Consider the following 15335-nt stretch of genomic DNA (forward strand, 5'->3'; position numbering starts at 1 on the left):
AAAACACAATTCAAATGCTAGCTCTCACATACAGTGTCAGCATGGAACTTAGAATGCCAAATTGAATAACTTATAAAACCTCAAACAAAAGGAAACGGAACGAAGGGAGTGCAGAAATATTCATTAGAACTGAAACCTAAAGGACATCAATGGCTTAGAAAAGGCTCTACAGAAGAAAAGCAGGAACCCCAGGCACAATATGAAGTTAAACAGACAACTTATAGGAATATCAACAGCGAAAAATGAGATGTGGAATCACTTGGAGTTCACCGCTGCTTCTGTATCCTCTTGTCTCTAATGGGCAATTCAACAGGTTTCTGTGCCTCATGAGGATGTTCAGGACCTTTATACACCTTAAGATGTGTAAATAGTTGTCTACCAAGCTGCATAAACAGACACTTTAGAATGTGGAGTGGAGTATATAAAATGTAAAAAATGCAGAAATCTATCTTTTTTCTACTGGTTGTAATCAGTAATTCAAGACAAAGCAAGTGCAATCACCACCAATTCTGAGATCCAATGAATGACCTTGTCAATTTCATTATAGTGTAAACAATAGCCATACAGAAATGATGCAGGATTAAGGGTAAGGCATGTGTTAACCCATACAACCCTCCATTCGAAGAAGTAATACTCTTTTATGCACAAGTGTATCTAGGATCTAAAATCATTTGGTTTATATGTGTGTGTAGAGATAAATACTACTACACACACACACACAAGTATATTGTAATTAAGTTCCATGGATGCTATTGCTAACGGGAGATGAGAGATATTATTAATGGAGTCCCTAATAAGTGATAAGTGATACTTGGTCCCCAACATTATATGTAAATTGCCAAACATCTTCTTTAGGTTAATCAACATAAAGAAAACTCAGCACAACACAAATAGTAAAGCATACTGACCCTCCCTTTGGGAAGCATGCCACGGACAGCATGCTCAATGATTCTTTCAGGAATTCTCTGTTGCAGTTGATCAAAAGTCTCTACTGTCATCCCACCTGGTCTGCCGGAGTGCCTCCTATAAAGTTTTTGGCTCCTCTTCTTCCCAGATACAACAACCTTCTCAGCATTAACCTTTTTTTGGTGTTCAAGTAAAAACAGAAAATATTTTACTGTTAAAGAGAGCTGGAAAGTGTCAAAGTTATATAATGCTCCAGATGTAGGGTCAAACAATCTAATTTTCTTATTTACCCAACTAATATGGCATTGACACATGCCTAATGTGTAAACCTTAGTTAAGTGAGGAGTGATCAGACAGTAAGCAGCAGCAGGTCCCTATGCACACAAAGGATTTCATCCAAGTTGAACAAACACAAGTCTTTCAAATTTCAGCCTAGATAATAGGAAGTAAGGTTCACCTGTACGTTTCTTATGCAACATAAAAGATTTCATCGAAGCTGAATAAAGAACCATGCCTCAGGGAACTCGATGTCATAGATGCGAAATAAAAACTGAACGTACTAGCAACAGGTATTCGTTGAAAATGACCACTCATAAATACTAATCACAAGGAAATAATCAAAACTTAGTGGATAACGTATCGCGTCTGTACAGTTGTCAGCTTAAATACCAATACCAGGTTCAGATCCGTTTTTATCTTTCAATGATCTTCTATCTAAGACTACATAACATGGTCCAACATTCTTAAGTATTGAGGATATAAAAGCTATAATTGAAAAAGTAAAGAGTAGGATGTTAAGATATGACACCTGGATTGCCTAACTCAACCCCCAAAAATTAATTCACGAAGGGTGTTTGTCCAAGTCCATATAAGGAGATCAAATTCCCATCCCTCTATCGATGTGGGATATCTTAACACACCCCGCACGCCCAGATCTCAACTGAAGCGTGAACACTTCTAAATGGGAATCCATCGTAGGTGAACAACAAACTGGGATAGGTCTGACTCGGATACCATGTTAAAGTATGATACCTGAACTAACTCAATCCCATAAACTAGCTCATGAAGGGAGGTTAGGAGACCAAATTCCCATCCGTTTGCTGACATGGTTAATTAACTTAGCGAAAAACACTTACCACTATGACAAATGCACCCATATCAACACTTGGAGTGTATGTAGCCAAATTCTTCCCTCTCATATGTATGGCTATAGTTGATGCCATTCTTCCAAGAATTTTATCACTGGCATCAATGATATACCATGGTTTATCAGTGTTCACATGGTCAGCAGCCTTGGGATACCATGTCTCATTCCAAATGTCCTACACACAAACAAAGAAAAATCTAGTTATTTCCATATAAATCAAACACAATATTTTCCCCCCAAAATTCGATATAACCTAAAGTTGCCATTTTTAATCAGTAAAAAAAAATAAAAAGAAGTTTACAGGGCCATCGATTTCAGATTCTTCAAACATCCATCGCTGGTCAAGAGGAATATATGCAGCTTTGTCTTGGCACCGAATTTGAGCGGTCCGATTGTTCCCGGAAAAGGTTAATGACGACGGCGCTGCCATGGAAAAACCCAGAAATGGGGTTTTGTTAGACAAGGATTTTGGTGAAGGGCAAGTGAACATTAACGAACAATAGTAGTGAACTGCCATTCTCTGTTACTCTCTCTTTAGCTCTAAGTAGATAAGGGAACAATACATACAGAGCTATAGAAATGCATAATAAGCAAAATTCTAATATCTATTTATACAAAAATAAATTAAAGTATATTTAAATGCAGATACTACAACAATATTACTCCCTCCGTTCATTAATAATTGTTATCGTATTTTCTATTTTTAGAGTCAAACTATAAAATTACAGTGTATAGTATTTTTTCTATAGTTTTTGAATATTTAAAAAAAATTGTTTAAAATATTGAATTAATGAATCTAATTTAATTTTGGAAATTAGTCAAATTAAATTTCGAAAAGCGCAACATGACAAATAAAAATAGACAGAGGGAGTAATAAAAATAGAGTTGTAATTATCTATTTTTAATTTACCTGTTTTGGGGGTCGTTTTGACTTGAAAATGTGCATGTTTGCCCCTCGGAACCAACTGGCTCCATTACTAAGATCTTAATGGACGTCCATGAAAAATTTCAGCCAAAACCAAGCCAGAATCTTCAATCACGAAAACTCCATGGATTATAGCACACAGAGATTAGTAAAAATTGCCTTTCTACTTTCGGGCTCGAATGAACTTGAAAATGCGCCTGTTTGCCCCTCGGGATCAAGTGACTCCATTACTAAGGTCTTAACGAACGTCCATAAAAAAATTTAGCCAAAAAAAAACCGAAATCGTGAACCACCAAAAATTCATGGACTAACACACGAAAATTGATAAAATCTTGTATCACCTGCTTTGGGACTCGATTTATTTAACTTGAAAATGCATATGTTTGCTCCTCGGGACCAACTAGCTCCATACTAAGGTCTTAACGGACGTCCATGAAAAATTTTAGCAAAAATTCACGGATTATAGCACATGAAAATTGATAAAATATGATTTTACCTGCTTTGGGCTCATTTGAACTTTAAAATGCGCTTGTTTGCTCTTCGGGACCAATCAACTCTTTTATTAAGGTCTTATCGTATGTACATGACAAAATTCGACTAAAAACAAGTTGGAATCCCAAATTATCAAAAATATATGAACTATAGCACACAAAATTGATTTAAAAAAATGGTTTTACCCACTTTGGGGCTCATTTGAACTTGAAAATGCGTTTGTTTGCCCCTCGGGACCAAATGACTCTGTTACTAAGGTCTTAACGGACGTACATGAAAAAATTTGACAAAAAACAAGCCAGATCCCAAATCACCAAAAACTCATGGATTATAGCACACGAAAATCGAAAAAAACTGTACATGTTTTAAGGTTCGTTTGAACTTGAAAATGCATTTATTTTTATCTCGATACCAACTAACCCATTACTAAGGTTTTAAAGGACGTCCATGAAAAATTTAGGCAAAAAACAAGCATAAATCCCGAATCACCAAAAGTTTGTGGGCAGTGACACAAAAATCAGCAAAAACTGGTTTTACCTACTTTTGGACTTGTTTGAACTTGAAAATATGTATGTCTGCCTCTCGGGACCAACTGGCTCCATTACTAAAGTCTTAATGGATATCCATGAAAAGTTTTGGCAAAAAACAAGCCAGAATTCTTAATCACCAAAAATCCATAACCTATAACACACAAAAAAATGATAAAATATTTATTTTACCTACTTTGGAACTCGTTCGAACTTGAAATTGCGTATGTTTGCGCCTCGGGATAAATTGACTCCATTACTGAAGTCTTAACAGACGTTTATGAAAAATTTCGGCCAAAGACAAGCCAGAATCCCAAATTATTAAAAAATTCATGGATTATAGTACACGAAAATTGATAAAATCTTGTTTTAACTTCTTTGGGGATCGTTTGAACTTGAAAAAGCACATATTTACTAAGGTCTTAACAGACGTCCATGAAAAATTTCAGCCAAAAACATATCGAAATTTTGAATCACTAAAAATCCATGGACTATAGCATACAAAAATTAGTAAAATTTGGTTTTACCTGTTTTGAGACTCGTTTAGACTTGAAAATGTGCTTGTTTCTCCCTCGAGACTAACTAGCTCAATTATTAATGTTTTAACGGACGACCATACAAAATTTCGGCCAAAAACAAGCCTCGAATCTCAAATCACCAAATCAATGGACTATACCACACAAAAATTGGTAAAATCTTATTTTACCTGCTTTTGTGCTCGTTTGAACTTGAAAATCCGCTTGTTTTTCCCTCGGGACTAACTAGCTCCATTACTAAGGTCTTAATGGACTTCTATGAATTTTTTTGAAAAAAAAACAAGTCTTAATCACGAATCACCAAAAATACATGGACTGCACACGAAAATTTGTAAAATCTAGTTTTACGTGCTTTAGGGATCGTTTGAACTTCAAAATGCACTTGTTTGTCCCTCGGGACCAACTGGTTCCATTGCTAAAGTTTTAACAGGTGTCCATGAAATAATTTGGCAAAAAACAAGCCTAGAATCCCGAATAACCAAAAATCATGGACTATAGTTAACGAAAAATCAGTAAAATCTTATTTTACTTGTTTTGGAGCTTGTTTGAACTTAAAATGCGTCTATTTTACCCTCGGGACTAACTAGATCCATTACTAAGGTCTTAACGGACGTCTATAAAATATTTCACGCAAAATAAAACAGAATCTCGAATCACAAAAATTCATGGATTGTAGCACATGAAAATCAGTAAAATCTTACTTTTCTACTTTGGGCTCGAATGAACTTGAAATGTATTTGTTTGCCCCTCGGGACTGAGTGGCTCCATCATAAGGTCTTAATGAACGTGCATGAAAAAAATTCAGCTAAAATCAAGCCGAAATACTAGACCACCAAAAATGCATGGACTAGCACATGAAAATTGGTAAAATCTTGTTTCACCTACTTTGGGACTTGTTTGAACTTGAAAATGCACATGTTTATCCCTCGTGACCAACTAGCTCCATTACTAAGGTCTTAACGGGCCTCCATGAAAAATTCCGGCAAAAAACTAGCTGGAATCCCAAATTACCAAAAATACATTGACTATAACACACGATAAAATCTAATTTTACCTGCTTTAGGTCTTGTTTCAATTTGAAAATGTGCATGTTTGCCCCTCAGGATCAACTGACTCTATTACTAAGGTCTTAACAGACGTACATGAAAAAATTCGGCTAAAAACAAGCTGAAATCTCGAATGACCAAAAATCTATAGAACATAGGAAAATTGATAAAATCTTATTTTATCTACTTTTAGGCTCGTGTGAATTTAAAAATGCATCTGTTTGCCCCTCAGACCAACTGAATCTAATACTAAGGTCTTAACAGATATCCATGGAAAATATCGACCAAAAACAACCCTGATTCTCGAATCACTAAAGAATCGTATATTATTGGACATGAAAATTGGTAAAAATGTGTTTTACCCGCTTAAAGGCTCATTTGAACTTGATACGCCCGTTTACCTCATAAGACAAACTAGTGTCATTAGGACGGTCTTAACAAACGTCTATGAAAAATTTTGGTAAAAAACAAGTTGGAATTTAAAATCACCAAATCCGTGGACTAAAGTATAGGGAAATAAGTTTAATCTAGCTTTACCTACTTTGGGGCTCGTTTGGACTTAAAAATACGCTCATTTGCCCGTCGGGACCAACTGGCTCCATTACTAAGGTATTGACAGACATCCATAAAAAATTTTTGGCAAGAAACAAGACGTAATCCGGAATCACCAAAAATCCATGGACTATAGCACAAAAATCAGTAAAATTATTTTACTTGCTTTCTGGCTCATTTGTACTTAAAAATGTGTTTATTTGTCCCTCGGGATCAATTGACTCTATTACTACAAACTTAAACGGATTTTCATGTAAAATTTCAGTCAAAAATTGATCAGAATCTGAAATCACCAAAAATCTTACTTCTACAAGTGGAGAAACAACAACTCACACCAAAAAGGGCCATGAGTGTTGATCATCCAAAGAAAACATGAGCCAGACTTGTATTGTGAAACCTCATTACCATCGACCTATTCATTAGAGAGAAGTTGAGGAGAAAAATGTTGAACACCCTGTTAAAATCCTATTAATATAGTAGCACATATAACAATAGGTCCTTTTTTTTATTAGACCATTTTTGCCTGTTCTTTTTTAAAGAAAAATTTAGCTAATTAGTCAAAAAAATCAACTTATTTGGTGATAAACTCCATACTTTGATAATATTAGTAAACATGTCAAAAATGTCATTATTTTAAATATAAAAAGATATTCTGATACAATTCATGTTTTCTCTCTCATATATTACACGTGTCCCTATATTTCGGTAATTGACTAAATACTAAAGTCTTCTAATTATGTTTTTTTCAATTTTTCTCTCTAAGATTAATCCAAATCAAATATCTCCTGATTTTCAGATTCAATATATCTTTATTTTCATTTATTTTCCTTTAGTTTCGTTTCAAGATTGGATTTTAAAGATTAACATTGATTTGGGTATGCATGTATATCATATTCTTTATTATTTGCTTACTAATTTTACTGTTGTTTAAAATCTTTTTGATTTGTTGTAATTCTTAAAACCTCTTTTAGGGATTGATAATCCAAAATTCTCTCTTCAATTGATGATTTCAAGAGAGTTACTAGAGGTATCAGACAAAATAATCAAACTTCACTGATTTCCCATCATTTAATCTATTTTTCACTCAAGAAATAAAGAATGATGTAGGTTCCGCTTCTAAATATATGGAGGATAGACGACAGGAAAATTGCAGGACTCTTTCGGTGTGCAAAATCCCACACAAATTCATAACGATGAAGATGAAGAAGACCAAATTGTTGGAGAAGAGGTATTTTATTTTTTGGCATGTTTTGTGTCTTGCATGTGTTAGTTGAGTTTGTTTCATAACTTTTAAGATTCAAATAAATACATGTTACGATGCGTTTGTACTATTATAGAATATATTTGGAAGTGTATATGGAATTTTGATTTTGTTATAGTTAGTATGTATTTTTGTATTTCATAGATTTAATGTATTTTGTATTCTGATTTTTCTTTTGTGTTAGTTATGTCAATGTACCACATATTATGCGTTTGATTGTGCTACTTACTATTATCGAATAGATTTGGAAGTGTATATGAAATTTTGATTCTGTTATAGTTAGTATGTATTTTTGTATTTCATAGATTTAATGTATTTTGTATTCTATTTTTTTTTTTTGGTGTTAGTTATGTCAATGTACCACATATTAGGAACCATATGTGGTTTTTGTTTTCCACATTGATACGTATTCAGTAAATTAAGTGCGCATTTACAATTTTAATTTGATGTTTTTTTGTTCGTTTTGGTATGTTGTTGTAACTGTGTTGAGGTTGTATTCATTAGTCATTTATTTTTGTTGTGTTATTTTAATTGTGGTTGTATTCCAGTATATTGAAGATACAATTAAAAATTTTACATTACATTTGATTTATAACAAGTAGAGCTGCTCCTTTAGTGTTTTCATTTTTTCATTTTAATATTATTTAATTGTTTTGAATTCAATATGCCAGGGGACTACTTATGATTGCAAACAACTACCAAAACATGCACCCCACATTCACTGCATAGTAAATCATGACATTAATACCCAGTTGATTGACAAACTTACACAGAAGCAGTATAAATAGTTTTTTGAGACAACATGTTTTGGTCAGTATATGAAAATCAGAAAATATGTTGCTCAAGGTCAAATTCACAGGTGTTGTATGTCACTAGAAGTAGAAGCTAGTAGTAAGCAGACTCTTGCCATCAAAGTTAATGGAACTATATTAAAGTTTACAATTTGGACGTTGCGCTCATTACTGGATTAAACTGTGTTGGTATTGTAGATGATTTCAACTTTAACACAGAAGAACCTAATAAGCTTATTGTTCAGTACTTTGGTGGTAATGAGTTCATACGTAGATATGATTTGATTGATAGATTCAATGATAAAGTTTGGGTTGACAATGAAGATGATGCGATTAAGTTTGCAATATTATATTTCACCCATATGTATGCGTATTCTGGCGAGAAGAGATCATTGCGAATTCCTAGAATTCACTTTGATTTGGTTGAAAGTGATCGGTATATGCATTATCCTTGGGGAAGAAAAGCATTCGAGTGATTGTTACAGAGTATCAACAAGGTTTTGTCTTCTAATGGTCAATATTATAGAATATGTGGTATGCCTGTTGTCCTTCAAATATAGATATACAAGTACAGGTAAGGTTCAGACGAATTTTGCACAAAAAATCAGTGATCGTAACCCCCGAATTCTAAACTGGCAACAGTAGGAGAAAAACCTTGATTTAAAATGTTGATGAAAGACACATTCAATGATGGTAATAGAGAGGTATTGTGGATAATTAACGAAATTGTATCCTCGTAATTGTTTTCATTTCATGTATATCCTTTATTTCGTTATTTATTGTGTTTACTCTCGTGTTCAGATTAAATAAAAGAATATTGTCCCTTCTCTGATGAAAATTGTTGTTCTACAATTGCCACCCAAAGGTGTTGAAAATTCAAATGAAGGTGTTCAATTAGAGCCAAATGATGATATTGATGAATAAGCACTTTCTGGACAGAATTTAGACGATGATTTTGTCAACGAACCTCCACCATCATTGAAGCTTACAGGTAAAAGAAAAAAGGGGCAATCAGTATCACTTGCCAAAAGGTTAAGAAAGAAGCACTCAAATGTCGCAGATCAAATTGAACGGAATGAACAGCTTGATCCAATAACGAAACAGGCTGTGAAAAAAGCGGCGTTTTCAAAAGTTGTACGGAAGAAACATAAATTGTGTACTAAGAAGACAACTACTCGCACTTATGTGCCAACAATGGATTATGAAATACCATATGCAAGTGTGTCTCATGAACAACTTATGCCAACAATGCATATTTTTTAATTATAATTGCCTCAGTTGTATAATCAACATAGCAATTATCTTCAGTCCAATGTCCAGAATGCATAATTATAAAACTAATGCTCCCCATATATGCTTTGTAGTCAAAAAAAGAAAAATACACAAAGTCAATACTAGATACAAAAATCCAGACGTTACCATTAATTTGTATCCAGAATACAAAATAATATAGTTACATTAGTAATTCGAATATATGATTCGAACATGATTCCTTGTATAAAATTGTGATGCATCACATATGTATTCTGTTGGATATACAATATTTTATACAAAAGTTACAAAACAAATTCAAATCAGAATAGTCTTTATTTTTACAATAAATCAGTATATTTGTATTCGCAAACCAAACAAAGTCAACAAACCCAGAAAAAATAATGATAATTGCATCGTTAAAATACATAAAATTCAAAACGCAAATACATATGATTAACAATTATTTAAAGAAAATTGCATCAAATCATAATCAATTACAAATATATAAGGATTAATTAACTAATAAATACCTGACTGTATGTATTTTTTGACTTTTCTATCGTGTTTTTTTTTTCAAAAAGCTATTCCCCGGTTTCTTTTCCAAAACATAAACCTCACCAGAAATTTTTTGTAATTGATGAACATCATAAATAATGGACAGATTTATTCGTCAGTTTTTTAATATGTTGTAATTTATGATGAGAGCTTTAAGCTTCTGTTACTTTTTAAAAAAATTCTCTCTCCTAAATCGCTCCTGTTTGTTATATAATTTCTGTATTCTTTTTAATTAAATCAAATAATTAAAATATAATTAACATACATAATAAGGTAAAAATTTGACATTATCACTAAATATTGAAACTGTTGACACAATACCCTATTACATACTAAAATATTGACATTTTAAAAAATTTCCCCTTTTTTAATGCTTTTTCATTCTTTATGTTTCTGCCTTTTGGGCTTGCTACAACCCAACCAAATATTTTTGGGTTGATTTTTTGGTAACTTTTACATATAACAAATAAAAAATTCATATTTGTATACTATAACAAAGTTTGCATAATTACGCTCCATAGCAAACATAGAAACTGTATAATTTCGCTTTACATATACAGTTGAAGCAAATTGTATAAAACGAAGTGTATAAAACAAGAAAGAGANATAAAGACTTCTATTTAAATTATAGCCATTTTTAAGTCAATTTCAAACGAACAAATTTAAAATTTAGACATATACATATTTTAGTTTATTTTCATACATTTTTACATTAGGTTTAGGCTATATAATTGAACTTTAACCATTTTGGTATGATATTTAGGTCATATTCAGTCGATGTTTAATCATTTTTACGTGAACTTCTGATATTTATAGAACTTATGCTATTATTTATGCTTGAGAAATGTTGGTCATTGTTAACGCAAAATAATGGGAGTTATAATATAAAGGAGAAAAAGATATGAACAAAATAATCAATGTGTTACATATGTATCATAATCTAAATTTCTGAAAAGCACATATTCTAGCAACTCTTTTGCATTGTTCAAGTGATGGATGTCAATTATGGATGATATTATAATTGTTTAAATACCTATGCGACGAAATTGATGTAGAAGGTCAATTCTTATAATAACATAAAAATTTTCAAATTTGAGACTTTCAATTATAGAGATTTCAAATCAAATCGTCTAGGTTGTCCTGAACGTCAATCCTTGTGACAGTAGACAAAGGGTTACAAACTTAAATTTTTATCATGGAAGTTGCAAATCAAACCATCTGAGTTACCTGAATGATAAAATTGAAAATTTTGATATACCATTTGTTTAATTTGATCTCCACTTTATACGCCAAAGTCAAATCAATCTCGTAGTTACTTCACTTCTTATAAAAACAACGGATCAAATAAGTTAGGGCAACTTTCACATATAGCAAATAAAAAATTTATATTTGTATGCTATAGTAAAGTTTGCATAAAAAGTTGAAGCAAATTGTATAAAAAGAAGTGTGTAAAACAAGAAAAGAAAGACACTTGGGCAGAGAAGTGTATAAAATGAACTATATTATTATAAGTGTATAGAATGATTATATACAATTTGAATTTGTATAAAATGAGAAAGAGAGNATGAAGTGTATAAAACGAATTGTATTATTATAAGTGTATAAAACAATTATATACAATTTGAATTTGAATAAAATGAGAAAGAGAGAAAGACAAAAGAGACTTGACAAGGAATATACAATTGAATCGAATTGTATAAAACGAGAAAGAAAGAAGTTAGATACAATTTGAAAATTGTATAAAACGAGAAAGAGAGAAAGGCAAAAGAAACTGGGCAGCGGAGTATTTTTATTGTATAATTATAAGTGTATAGGACGAAAATATATGGACTTGCATGTGTATATATAATTTTCTCACGCTTTATACAAACAGAAAAACAATTTATACATTTCGCTTCTGTTTGTATAAGTGAGAAAGGCGAGGGTGGCGAGCGAGATTTGGGAGAGTGGCGAGCGAGATCTGGAAGAGGGGAACAAAAATATATGTATTTATACAATTTTCTCTGCTTTATACAATTAGAAACAATTTTTATACACTTGTGTTTGTATAAAAAGTGAAGAAGCGAGCGAGAGATTGGAGGAGAGTGGCGAGCGAGATATTTGGGAGAGAGGCACCTGACAATTTTTTGCAAACATTTACTATAGAGTACAATTAAATCAAACTTTAGCTACTCCATTTATTTTAGGTTATTAGTTTACTATTATATATAATTTTCCCTTTGTTATTAGTTAAAAACCCATTAGCCGGCCAATTAACTTGGATTAGGTAAAAGCTCTATTCATTTGTGGAATTATAGTAAATATGTTATTATTGATATTATATATTTGAATCGAAACAAGTTTGAACATGACTCTTTCAAACTTAATTTCTATAAAAATAAAAAAATCAATAATTTAATTTGTGTAAAATCTTTTGTTAGAGATCATATTTCATCGACTAAAGTGGTGTCCAATTCTTTGCAGTGTATAACACACCTCAGAGGCTCAGACTCTTAGTTGTGAAATGATTATTACATACCTACAAATTATTCGGATTTTTTTTTATTCTTTTTATCTGGTATTCGATATTTATTTTAGAGTCTGTTAATATGAATTCACACTGAAAATATTTATAGTAAATAGAAATTTCTATTAAGAGAGAAATGACCTCATTCACTGCATTATCATAATCATTATTCGTATCAATTATTTTAGACTTGATATATATATATATATATATTTGCTATTTTCTTTTAAAGATCATTTGGTATAAGATATAAGAACGACACCCTCATTATTATATTAATGTCACTATTTACTATATATAAGGATAATATTAGATGGGATGTATGACTAATAATATAGATAGAAAATACTGTTAAGCAAGAAATTAAAGAATATTAAACCCATTTTAATTCTATATTGCTATTTTTCGTTTATTTTTCTAGTTACGTAGTACTATTTTGCATGCAACTTATATTTAAGGACATTTACTCTTTTTGTATCGACAAGAAATTATACCTACTTTAATTTTATTGTTATTTTTCGTTTGTTTGGTAGAAAAATTAACTCATTCTAAAGTATTTTATTGATGTATCACTATTTTTTATTTATAAAGGAGAGACGTCTATTTTTTTTAATAAAATTTTCTACACGCGTATAAGCTAATGATGTTTACAACTACTGAACTTCTGTTATTTAGGCTGCTTCTCCTATCAATGCTTGTGTTCAAAATTTTGATTAAGATATTCTTCAATTTGTTGACATTATAATTATTTTGACATATATAATACCCAAAAAAAAACAAAAAAAAATATTCTTCATGGAATCAACACTTAATTTTTTCAAATTCTCTCTTTGACAATTAGTGAAAATCAATTAAAATTTCCTTCTCTCATACATTCCAATAAAAATTCCACTATTACCCTTCCAATAATACAACATTTCTTGTATATATGTGGTTGAAGGAATTAAAATGAATTGAAACATTAAAAAAAAACATTGACTAAATAATAAAATAAGATTTTTATGGTCCCATAAAATGTGAGAGATCAATTCAGTGATCTTATCTTGTCAGATAAAGGAGATTTTCCCACATGAATTTGCTAAATGCCATCACATAGTCTAATTTTCCTGCACATTAAACGGGTTATTCGATTCAAAAGTCTTTTTTTTATTATTTTCTTAAATGATGTATTAATTGAAAAAAATTGAAATCAAATAAATACCTAATTGACACTAAGTTGTACTTTGATCTCTGGAGGAGTACTAGTGGAATCAGCAAGTGGTGTAGTGTTGTTGTTGTCCATTTGCTGCTTCATGTTTTGTTGGTAATAAATTTGCCTCAACCTCTCTATTTCCACTTTCAATGCTTCTTGATGAGCTATATACATACGAACACGTGCATTTGTTAACTTTGAAAAAAATTATTTATATTTATATATAAAGAGATTAAAAATTATAAATTTCTGACGTCCGCACAACCAAAAATAACCACACAAACTTACCATCTTTAAACAATTTATCTTGGGCAAGAGCAGCAATTTTTTGCCTGAGGGCACTATTGTCAACATTTAGCAATAAACGTTGATGGTCCAAAAATGCAACTCTTGGTGACAGTACAGAAACTTCAGCCTTCAATAAATCAAACAAACAAAATAAGTGAGGTACACGTAATATTTTATTCGAACTTAAAAGATAATATTACGAGAAATTTAAGATGAAATTATGTGATAAATAATTTTACATACTTGAAGAGTGGTAACACTACGTTCGAGCTCTGATACGTACTGTAGTTTCCTCACCCTTGACCTTTGCGCGGATTGTCTATTTGCTAATATCCTGACATAATTACCAGGTTTTTTAAACTTCGTATTGAGTCATAATTACGATTTCATTAAGTATTATAATTAGTACCTTTTGATTCTCTTGGGATCAACAACTCTTTCAGAAGAATATTCATTATTATTAGTACTTGCATTTTGATTAGCTGTGGCTAATTCCTCATTAGTCTTGCATGAGCTTTCAACTTCCTCATTTTGATCACTCTTAAGCTGCATCATCATTTGATCAGGGCCGTTCATCTTTTTATCTTCATTAACGTTGATGTAATCGGACGGTGATGACGGGTTGGAACACGACATATCGTGGACGTCATCGTTAAACATGGACATGATCTGTTGTTCGTCATCGAATCTCTCGAATTCGTCGTGACCGTTAGTGGTCCCACCGGATCCCGGAGTAGTACTGGATAGCCTCCGGCATTCTTCAACCATGGGCGACTCCAGAAAAGCAATGGAGTCGCTCATTGATCTTCGGTGGGACCCACGCCTCGACGACATGTCGAGGAATTCGTCCGCCCATAAATTATGAGCGGACGGAGCTAAGTTTTCCATTTTTTGATGAAGCGAAAAATCAGGCCAATTTTGTGTCATGTTAGGCGCTCTTGGTGGTAAGTGTGCCATTTTCTCGCTTTTTCTTGTCAAAATCGATGAAATTTGAAGAAAATTATAATTTACTTTACACCAATCAAAGAAAAAGTCATTCAGACATACCTCTAACCGTTGTTGATCGAAATGAAATTAAATATATCGAGTTCAGTCACTTGCCTGAAGGAACAAAGGAAGTAACTAACTGATCCGATCAAAACAAACTCAAAGCTAAACGTAAGGGTGTTTTTACAAAGTGATGAAGTGAAGAAAATATGAACATTTTAGAAGAGAACATACACATGACATTGTTTCATGAGCTATCAATGTCTATAAGTTTGAATATTTGTCTCATTAAGAAGCAAAGAAAATTAAAATTTGTCTACAACATGATAAATTGACAAATTAAAGAGGGGTTGGGGTGGGGTGGGGTGGG

The 15335-nt window shown here is 32.0% G+C and overlaps 2 protein-coding genes across 2 annotated transcripts; both read right to left on the reverse strand.

Moving 5' to 3' along the window:
• Positions 1 to 36: 36 nt before the first annotated feature.
• Positions 37 to 2645, reverse strand: LOC107007137 (50S ribosomal protein L13, chloroplastic-like). The gene is made up of 4 exons (XM_015205616.2): positions 2355 to 2645; positions 2043 to 2228; positions 909 to 1079; positions 37 to 383 (listed from the first exon to the last, which is right to left on the reverse strand). Exons 1-4 carry the CDS (start codon positions 2568 to 2570, stop codon positions 267 to 269), a joined length of 690 nt encoding a protein of 229 aa, XP_015061102.1. The 5' UTR covers positions 2571 to 2645; the 3' UTR covers positions 37 to 266.
• A 10665-nt stretch (positions 2646 to 13310) lies between these two features.
• LOC107005437 (basic leucine zipper 34-like) lies at positions 13311 to 15276 on the reverse strand. Its single transcript, XM_015204033.2, has 5 exons — positions 14388 to 15276; positions 14222 to 14312; positions 13979 to 14105; positions 13700 to 13854; positions 13311 to 13604 (listed from the first exon to the last, which is right to left on the reverse strand). The coding sequence occupies exons 1-4, from the start codon at positions 14933 to 14935 to the stop codon at positions 13700 to 13702; spliced, it is 921 nt and encodes a 306-aa protein (XP_015059519.1). The 5' UTR covers positions 14936 to 15276; the 3' UTR covers positions 13311 to 13604.
• Between the last annotated feature and the right edge of the window lie 59 nt (positions 15277 to 15335).

This window comes from Solanum pennellii, chromosome 12 (genome assembly GCF_001406875.1).
Source record: "Solanum pennellii chromosome 12, SPENNV200".
Classification (NCBI taxonomy): domain Eukaryota; kingdom Viridiplantae; phylum Streptophyta; class Magnoliopsida; order Solanales; family Solanaceae; genus Solanum; species Solanum pennellii.